General features: G+C 41.3%; 1 protein-coding gene across 1 annotated transcript; it reads left to right on the top strand.

The window, feature by feature from the left end:
* LOC111970908 (zinc finger protein 182-like) lies at nucleotides 1–9,615 on the top strand. The gene is made up of 2 exons (XM_023997659.1): nucleotides 1–436; nucleotides 6,424–9,615. The coding sequence occupies exons 1-2, from the start codon at nucleotides 154–156 to the stop codon at nucleotides 7,371–7,373; spliced, it is 1,233 nt and encodes a 410-aa protein (XP_023853427.1). The 5' UTR covers nucleotides 1–153; the 3' UTR covers nucleotides 7,374–9,615.
* Nucleotides 9,616–10,241: the final 626 nt, after the last annotated feature.

The raw sequence follows: 10,241 nt of genomic DNA, 5'->3' as shown, positions 1-10,241 counted from the left end.
CACAGTTATCAAAGATGGCGAAACATTGATAACAAGAAGCCATATGTTCTTTACAAATATTACTATTTCGTGAATAAGCTGCTGCAAAAAACGTTTGGAATCTTCATAGCTAGCTAAGTAATTGTGACCGGTTAAAAAAAACAAGGGCTTAAAATGTCGGAGACGAGTGTTTTGCATCAACGGATAAGCTCCGTCATGGACATTCTAYCCTCCGCTGCCGTGACAGAGATTTGCAAGTTAGTAGAGGATTGCTGTGGAGCGTTAAGTGTAGAAGTCTTTCAAAGCAAAGAGCAAATCAAAATGCTWGAGAAGCAACTCAGCCTGACCAAGTCGAGGTACAGGTCGGTGAGTGACAAAGAAGGACAGACGCTTGTTACCAGTGGTTCATCGAGAACCAACAGTCCTTCCGGCAATTCCCCCGCGGCTGATGATGAAGGTGGGCTATCGATTTGTAACTGTCTTTAGGGTTGCCAGGTTGTTAAACGGGTGGGCCTAATCCTGAATGCTGATGGGTTAAAWCTGCATTCCAGCCGTTGTCTATTTAAGCAATAAGGCCTGAGGGGTGTGGTATATGGCTAATATACCACGTGTAAGGGCTGTTCTTGAACACTCAACGCGGAGTGCCTGGATACAGCCCATAACCGTGGTATATTAGCCATATACCACAAACCCCTGAGGTGCCTTATTGCTATTATAAACTGGTTACCAAGGCAATTAGAGCAGTAACYATACATATTTTGTCATACCTGTGGTATAGGTCTGATGTATCARGGCTGTCAGCCAATCAGCATTCAAGGCTCGAACCGCCCAGTTTATAATCCACAAGTTGCCACAGGCATTTCAATGWCATAGATTTAGCCAATTTACTCTGTTCCATCTGACTGTGCGATCCACTGTCTCGTCAGCCCAGCCAGGCAATTTATAAACTTGGATCTCCACTATAAAAAGCATCTAGACATTATCTCACATTTCTTTTAGACTAACATTTTGTTTTCAACAGCGGAGATTTGTGTATATACCTTGCTGTCTGTCTCTCGACATTTGCAACATTGTTTCAATATTCAAATTCCATCTCCTGCTGTCCCATAGTAATGAACGTGTCGGGACGAGACACAGACAGGCAGGCAGTGTTTCTCAGCCAGTCGAAATCATGAATCAACTGGCATAATTTTTATAAATATATATAAAAAAAATATAAAACGAATCTAAGTGCAGCTAGTTTGCAGTCTTTCCAGCTTCAGTTTGAAGTGATTGTGTTAGCTGTGTTGTTATCTGTGTTGTTAGCTGTGTTGTTGGCTAGCTCCTCTGATCAAGTGTCCTGACAAGTGAGCACATTTTCTATGCCAGGCAAATTGTGCCTCATTAGCTCGTTATGGATGTATCCAAATAAATGTCACTAGAAAACAGCTTAAACAAATGCAAATGCATTGCTGTTAATCTGGCTTTTTMACGTGACTGTAAATTAGCCTTAGTTGGCTAGCTAGAAAGTAAGGGTTAAGAACATATACAATGAAACATTTAGAACAAACAACTGGGTCACGTCCATAGATACAGAACAAAAAGACTGATTGACTGGGTCGTGTCTCTAGCAACCGAACCAATAGAACGAACAACTATATCCCCGGTTTGGGTAGCAACCCTAGATTTGTGTCGTCGGGACTATATCTTGTGGAAAGATGAAATGGTATGAATACATTTATCAAAATAACGTTTTAACGAAAATGTCAGTCATTATTTCAATATGTTGGTAACCTGTTGTATAAAAGTGATAATTCCCTCAAAGCTGGTGTTTGGAGGATATATTGTCACGGTTTGCAACACATAAGAAAAATCTCATGGCAGCCGCAGTGCAATTTAGAAGTAGCCCAAAGACGCGTGACCAATAAATTTTCACCTGCGACATCATTTTCTAGGTAGCCAAATTTGACAGGAAAACTACTGACATGTCAACCCTTTCTTCTTCGGTGTTTAACGGCAGTTGGCATCCAGTGTTTATGGTGCATTACCGCCACCAACTGAACTGGTGTGAAATAATTCAACTCCATTCTGTTCGGGGGGGGGGGGACAAACTGAAACAAAATTAACAAGCTCTAACTCTCAGTCCTTCAAAGTTACATAGCTCCCTCCCCAGACTCTGGGGCCTGAGAGGGTGATACTGCTCATGCTAGTCAACACGTCACATGCACACTTCTACAACACATCAGATGATCTCCTCCACAACACGGACATCTCAGCTTTTCCCTTCTGCATACACTTTCCTCTTGTCCAAAAGCTTTAGGGGCTACACTGCATCACTCTTGGCACAAATGCTCTGACATGATCATTCACATATCCCAACTTCACCGAGGTAGGGAGGGACTCCGCTTAAAAAAACTAAAGGACGCGCCTCACTTTCTCTCCATTAACCACTCAATTTGCCCGACGTGCGTCAACCACTCCAGGGATATTCTTCTTTTCTTTAACGTCAACTCCCCGTGACACGCCCAATATCACCCCCTTAATCTGAGTTTTCACATTGACGGGCGCCCTGCTCAAATCCGCTCTTTCTGCTCCGCGGAAGTACAAGAAATCCAAACTAGCCCACTTCTCCTGATCCTCACAGCTTTAACTTGACCTAATACCTTTCCCACCAGTTAAATCTAATCAAATGTTATTTGTCACATGTGCCAAATACTACTACTACTACTACTACTACTACTACTACTACTACTACAGTGAAAGGCTTACTTACAAGCCCTTAACCAACAATGCAGTTTTAAGAAAATACCAAAAAAGGATAAGAATAACAAATAATTAAAGAGCAATTGCAGGGCTATATACAGGGGGGTACCGGTACAGTCAATGTGCGGGGGGCACCGGTGTCGAGGTGAGGTAATTATGTACATGTAGGTGGAGTTATTAAAGGAGCTATGCATAGATAATAACAGAGTAGCAGTGTGGGGGGGGGGGGCTGAGTAGCCATTTGATTAGCTGTTTGGAGTCTTATGTCACCTCTTCTCCTTTGACGTTGAGACTGGTGTTTTGCGGGTACTATCAAATGAAGCTGCCAGTTGAGGACTTGTGAGGCATCTGTTTCTCAAACTAGACACTCTAATGTACTTGTCCTCTTGCTCAGTTGTGCACCGGGGCCTCCCACCTCCCACTTTCTATTCTGGTTAGAGACAGTTTGCGCTGTTCTGTGAAGGGAGTAGTACACGGCGTTGTACGAGATCTTCAGTTTCTTGGCAATTTCACACATGGAATAGCCTTAATTTCTCGCATGGAATAGCCTTCATTTCTCAGAACAAGAATAGACTGACGAGTTTCAGAAGAAAGGTTGTTGTTTCTGGCCATTTTGAGCCTGTAATCGAACCCACAAATGTTGATGCTCCAGATACTGAACTAGTCTAAAGAAGGCCAGTTTTATTGCTTCTTTAATCAGGACAAGAGTTTTCAGCTGTGCTAACATAATTGCAAAAGGGTTTTCTGATGATCAATTAGCCTTTTAAAATGATAAACTTGGATTAGCTAACACAACGTACATTGGAACACAGGAGTGATGGTTGCTGTTAATTGGCCTCTGTACGCCTATTTAGATATTTCATAAAAAATCAGCTGTTTCCAGCTACAATAGTAATTTACAACATAGTAACTTAAAACATGAACAATGTCTACAATTTGCTGTTATTTAATAGACAAAAATGAGCTTTTCTTTCAAAAACAAGGACATTTCTAAGTGACCCCCAAACTTTTGAATGGTAGTGTACATCTCTTTTCCATAAGATATGTTTGAATTTTCTAAATAATTTTCATTGGGAAGGCAGATAAAAGCAATGACTTTTGCATTTCAAAACACAGAATCCTACTCATTACTTCATGTGTTTCGAGCCGACTTCACCGTGGGCTTTGAACGGGGCACCTGGCTCATGCCCGGGAGACAGCCAGTTTCCAAAAAGAATGCAATTGACTTTCACCCATTGCAAAACACGCTTACCCGGGCCAGATTAGTTAAATCGCCTCACTAGTCAAGAAATGGTCAAGTCAGGGGTCGCCTTCACCTGCTCAGACCTTGCATGCATCATCCAATGGCTGTGTGTCACATCAACGACGGTGTCATCGACTGACAGATTGCTATAACATATGATGTGGTTAGCTGCTACTGTAAAATACCTATCAAGGCGTTGTAAGATCTGGCAGGCCTCTCACTCACACACCACTGTATTCCTAATTATCCCAACTGACAAATCAAGGAGATTAAAATACTGCTAGTTTTTAAAAGATTTTGTCAAAATCAATGGGTTGATTTAGTATTAGCTATCTCGCTCAAACTAGCTTGCCTGCTCCATAGAAAGCTGCTCTATCCACACTGTTGGGGAAGTAATTTAATGAGCTAAATGTGAGAGGAAAACTTGTCTTTTACAGGTTAAAAAAAAAGAACAATATGAACGGTACTTTTTTGGTTTGAACCGGTTCAGAATTGTATTTTGCTGGGTGGAACAGTGGAACGGAATGAAAATATAGTTCTGTTCAGAACAAAACGATTGGGAAATAATTTTGGTTCCAACCCCTGGTTAGGATAGTTAGGAGTTTGTTATCTGAGCCATATCTCGCGCCGGCTGTCCTGATCGTGGCATAGCACTGTTCTGACTAGAGCGAGAAGTAGTGAACATCTAGTCGGATTCTTATGGCTAGCAAGCTCCCACTGGTCCGCCACACTAGGACTGTGAAATGAGCAACATTAACAATGGGTAACAATAGTGGAATCAAATGTTCGCCTCCAAATTAAAAGTCCTGTATTGAAAACGATGCAAACGGATACAATAAATGTGCTGAACAATGTTGGAATGTCGTTACATAATTTCAACAAAAGACAAATTCCTTTATTTGACAACAAACATTTTTTTTTGTTAATCTCACTCTGAATGCATTTGACTGTATGATTGCATACACTGTAAGTAGTCCCTCTGTCATACAGTTGCAGGCCCGTATGAGCTGCTGATTGCAGACCACTGATGGCAAGCTACCTCCATATAGCCTGAATACTAGTAATGGGGGGAAAAATGGATACAATTACACATGGGTACATTATTTGACAGATATTGGATAGTTTTGACTATTGCAATATTGTTGCGCCAGTTGACTCTACCTTTTTTCAGCACTTTTATTTCCTTGACTGATCCAAACTTGTTTTCTCGTGGATCTGTCGTCCCTCTGCAGCAGACATATGGTGAGCAAGATGTTTGGACGGTAATAGTCACAGTATTGAATCGCGAGAATCGACTTACATATCGTATCGGCACCTAAGTATCGTGATCGTATCGTGAGGTCCCTGGCAATTCCCCGCCCTACTGACTTACCCAGCCAAACGCCACACCCACTAGTATTTCTTCTCCACGATGAGTCAGGATTTGCTTTGGTCCCAGAAACCAATGGGTTGGGCCAGATGGGGCCTACATGAATCATGAATCACAACATTGGCTTTGATTCTCTGATTGGTTGGAGATGATCCAGTCACTGAAGTGAGTTTTCGAAAACGCCGCCTCATTTTAACGTTAGCACAAAAAATTATAGGATGTCTGTTTCAGAATGTGTGGAGCTGTCAATAAATCAGTGGAATTAAATTCAGGTTTGAGACGTCAGGCAAACCTCCCTCCACAGACATTTCCAGTCAAATATCAGGTCTGATCAGGGGTTTGGGCTTTGTCCGCTCTAGGATTCTAACTCTACAATCAATAGTGCAGGTTTCATATAGCGAGAGAAATTTAAGAAGTAATTTGCAGTCAATAATAATAATTTTAAATATGAATAGAATAAGCAATATCAAATCCATGTTTATTAAGTACAACCTCTGTAGACATTCTCTCGTGGACAGACTACATAAACATAAATGATACCGTAGATGTCTTCGTACTATGGGCACTGATAGCTAACGAGCAGGAATAGTTCTGGTGCTTGGATTTTTCCTCGCTATTTTTGGGGGACAAATCACGATTTCACAGGTGGATAGCATCTTTAGAATTTCGGGAGGGGACTTTTGGCCCGTAACTTGCAAAGAGAGAGGGTGGAGCTCCTCGTTCTTGTTCCGCTCCTTGTTCTAGTATCTCTTCTCTTAACACGTATGGACCCAGAACTTAATCGAGCAGCGATTACTGAAGACAAAGTTGCTCGCTGTACTACCCTTGTATTTTTTATGGATCATTAGTGTTGTTTCGACCAGTAATGAGCTATGCCCTCTCCATTATAATCATTAGAGTCAGATTGCGGCTGTTGGTATAAATGATTGACTATTATATACGCAAACTGTTTGGGCCAATCAACAACAGCACAGATGAGTGCGAAATCCTGAACATAGGCGATCTTAGACCCCATTTATCTTATGTCAGATCATCAGTACCTAGCTCATCAGCTTATAACTTCTAACTCATCTTTTCTCCTTCCCTTCAGATTTCCAGCAGTTCATTGTCTCTGAAGTGGAGTTTCCCCCTGAGCAGCAGCATTATAGGCAGGATTGGAGCCCCAGTCTGGGGCAATATAATTGGAACCCCATACAGATTAAAGAGGAACAGGAGGAATTCAGTGTCATCCAGGAGGAGGAAGACTCTGTATTCACTCCTGCCTGGGTGAAAAGTGACTATGATCAGTACCCTACTCAGTCCTCACAAACCCAAAGTGAAGAATACAAAGACACAATGGCCTTTACTGAAGAGATCAAAACAGAACCTAAGGTAGATGATTCCTCAGAGCCAACCAGTGATTCTCATCCCCAGTGCAAATTGAAGAAGACATGGACAGAAAAAGGACAAAGCTCGAACGGTGGAGAATCCCTGGATCTGAAATCACCAGTGCAAAGGAGAAGTCACACAGAAGATACATCATTTTGCTGTAGTGATTGTGGTGAATGTTTCACTCAGATGGGAACACTGGATTCCCATATGAGGACCCACATACGGGAGAAATCGTATCACTGTCAGGATTGTGACAAAGTATTCACTCGGCTTGACCGCTTCAAATTGCATAGGAAGGCCCACACAGGAGAGAAACCGCATCGCTGTGGTGAATGTGGCAAATGTTTTTCTCAAGTTGGATATCTGAACTATCACATAAAGACTCACACAGGGGAGAAACCTCATCGCTGTCATGATTGTGGCAAATGTTTCTTTCGAGTTGGTGAGCTGACACTTCATAGGAGGATTCACACAGGCGAGAAACCACATTGCTGCCTGGTCTGTGGCAAATGTTTTGCTCGTCCTAGTAATCTGAGTTCTCACATTAGGATTCACACAGGGGAGAAATCTTATAGCTGTCATCATTGTGGCAAATATTTTCGTCATAAAGGTAATCTGACAACGCATATGAGGATCCACACGAGGAAAATCACATCATTGTCGCTATAGTAGCAGATCTTTCAGCACTGGCGGTAATCACATGAGCGAAAAAACTATATTGCTGTCAGGATTGTTGTAAATATTTCACTAATTGTTTGAATCTGAATCGGCTGGGGAGACGGAGAGGAGAGACCCCATTACTGCCATGACTAGAAAATATTTTACGACTGCCTTTTTTTGACATTGTGTATGAGACATTCACACGGGAGGAATCTTACAAGTGTCTGTCAAATGCTTAAGTACCAAAAGTGCATTGAATTGTCATCAGAATACACACTGAGAAGAAACTATTATGCTAAGTCGTGATTGCTTCAAAACAAAGCAAGGCTTAAGCAGACACATGGAGAGAATGTAGGGGAACATGACTGTGCCTGGTGTAGAGAAGGGCATCAGACAGACAAGTTACTATTGTTCATAGTTTTTAACTTGATTATATTAGTCTCCTTTTATAACTTGTCATGTGAACCCTGCCAGGCAATCACTGRACAATATCTGTCAAATAATTGGTCCAACGATAGTGATACAATTATCTTGATCTGATGAAATCCACGTTGATGCAAGCTGTTACCGAGTCTAGCTCAAACGGTCACTTAAACTAGTCCTATTGAATCCAGTAGAAACCATTAGATTCCAGTTCAGCCCATTAGACACCAGTAGCCATTCTCTACCTGAACAAACTGTCTTTTCACCTAGGGAATTGATACATTGTTCACGTATGCATGTATAATACCTACTTCGGTGTGTAGTTATTGTGTTTTGCCCCCTATTGAGTACCGTCTTCCTTGTAAATCATGATAAAACATTTTATGGAAAAGTTATAGAATGATTTCTTGAAAAGAGTGGGAGCCCTGTTAAAAAAAACAAAAGAAGTATCAGAATTACTTCGAGGACCATGTGTTTTATGACTAGTATAGAATATGTTGATAATACAATCATTTTAGCCTTTATTATTAATTTTACAGTTTCACGTGACATGACTAACTTTGAAATAATTACACCCGGAAGTGCTTCATTACTCTTGTAGGCTTCACGGGTGACGGAACGCAACGCGAGCTAGCCATTGGCATTATCTGAAAGATGTCTAAAATTATCTGAAAGATGTCTTGGAGTTGTTGAGAGTGATTTTTAACCAACGATGTACAGGCGCTGCGGAGGAGATATTCAGAGCCGTTGCAAAAACGATGTCAGAGTACCAGGACAACGTTTATCTATCGAAAGAGGACAACCGACGTCTACAGGGGCTGCTTGACATCATCCTGAAACCTGAGATAAAGTTGTATAGAGCAGGGTTGTAACTTTTTTCCCCCTCTGTTAATCAACATCAATTTTATAAACATTGACAATTGACAGTTTAATTCAGTTAGCAGGAAGCTAAGCAACGTTTTTTGATGCCCAGGCTACATCTAGCAAGCTCACGCTGGGTCACTAGCAGCCCGGCCTCTGCATCATTTATAGCCTGAACAACCGCTAGTGATCGCTGCAAGGTTATTATAGTTTTGTGATTTAATATTCGTTTTTTGTTTTGATTAGAAATTCAGTTAGTTTTTAGACTTGATTTGCTAATTTTTATTTTGTTTGAGTTTTGATAGAAATGTTTATTTCGTTTTTATATTTAGTAGCCTGTGTGTGGGAGGCCAGGAGACATTTGTTGTTGGCTTATAGTTTTTTTTGTTTTAGGATGTCACTTCTGGGCGCTGTAATATATAAGGTGATGGGCCTGGACCACAGACATAACATCTCTGTATCTGTGTCACGATGGCATCTGTGAGAGAATGGGCAGTGCCGTTGAGGCCATCTCATCTAAAAAGTCAATTTTCTTCTTCATGAGTAAAATTCATAGGGTGATTATTCCTGATGACCTGGCATCAGGACTCTAACTGGGTCATCAGGAAGAAACAGACAATGAATTGGGAAGTTAATGAAATCAAAATGGCGAAAGTCCTCAAATACACTGCCCATGCTAACACATGCTTTTAGCCAGTAGAGGCGACTCCATGCAACGTGATGGCCGGGACATAGGTTTGGTTTCAATTATAAATCAATCCGAATGTGACTTGGATTGAAAGGATAAGCGCCTAGACTGGTGAAAGAAAACTCTTTCCCAAGTTTACACCAATCCAATGCCTTTTTAACTTTAGTTGTAAGAATAAGTACCTTAACCTGACAGAGAGGAAAAAACTAATTAAGTCATGGTACATTTTACATGTTATGTTTATGTAATATTAAACATGTACAGTGCATTTGGAAAGTATTCAGACCCCTTGACTTTATCCACATTTCGTTACATTACAGCCTTATTCTAAAACAGATTAAATAATTTCACCCCCCCCTCATCAATCTACACACAATACCCTTGAATGACAAAGAAAAAACAGGTTTACATTTTTGCAAATTATTAAAAGTAAAAAACTATCACATTTACATAAGTATTCAGACCCTTTACTCAGTACTTTGTTGAAGCACCTTTTGGCAGRGATTACAGTCTCGAGTCTTCTTAGGTGTGAAGCTACAAGCTTGGCATACCTGTTTTTGGGGAGTTTCTCCCATTCTTCTCTGCACAGCCTCTCAAGCTTTGTCAGGTTGGATGGGGAGCGTTGCTGCACAGCTATTTTCAGGTCTCTCCAGAGATGTTGGATTGGGTTCAAGTCTGGGCTCTGGCTGGGCCACTCAAGAACATTCAGATACTTGTCCCGAAGCCCACTCTTGTGTTGTCTTGGCTGTGTGCTTAGAGTTTTTGTCCTGTTGGAAGTTGAACCTTCGCCCCAGTTTGAGGTCCTGAGCGCTCTGGAGCAGGTTTTCATCAAAGATCTCTGTACTTTTCTCCGTTCATCTTTCCCTCGATCCTGACTAGTCTCCCAGTCCCTGCCGCTGAAAAAC

Source organism: Salvelinus sp. IW2-2015, linkage group LG12 (assembly GCF_002910315.2).
Source record: "Salvelinus sp. IW2-2015 linkage group LG12, ASM291031v2, whole genome shotgun sequence".
In the NCBI taxonomy this organism is placed as follows: domain Eukaryota; kingdom Metazoa; phylum Chordata; class Actinopteri; order Salmoniformes; family Salmonidae; genus Salvelinus; species Salvelinus sp. IW2-2015.
This window is presented reverse-complemented; position numbering and strand designations above follow the sequence as displayed.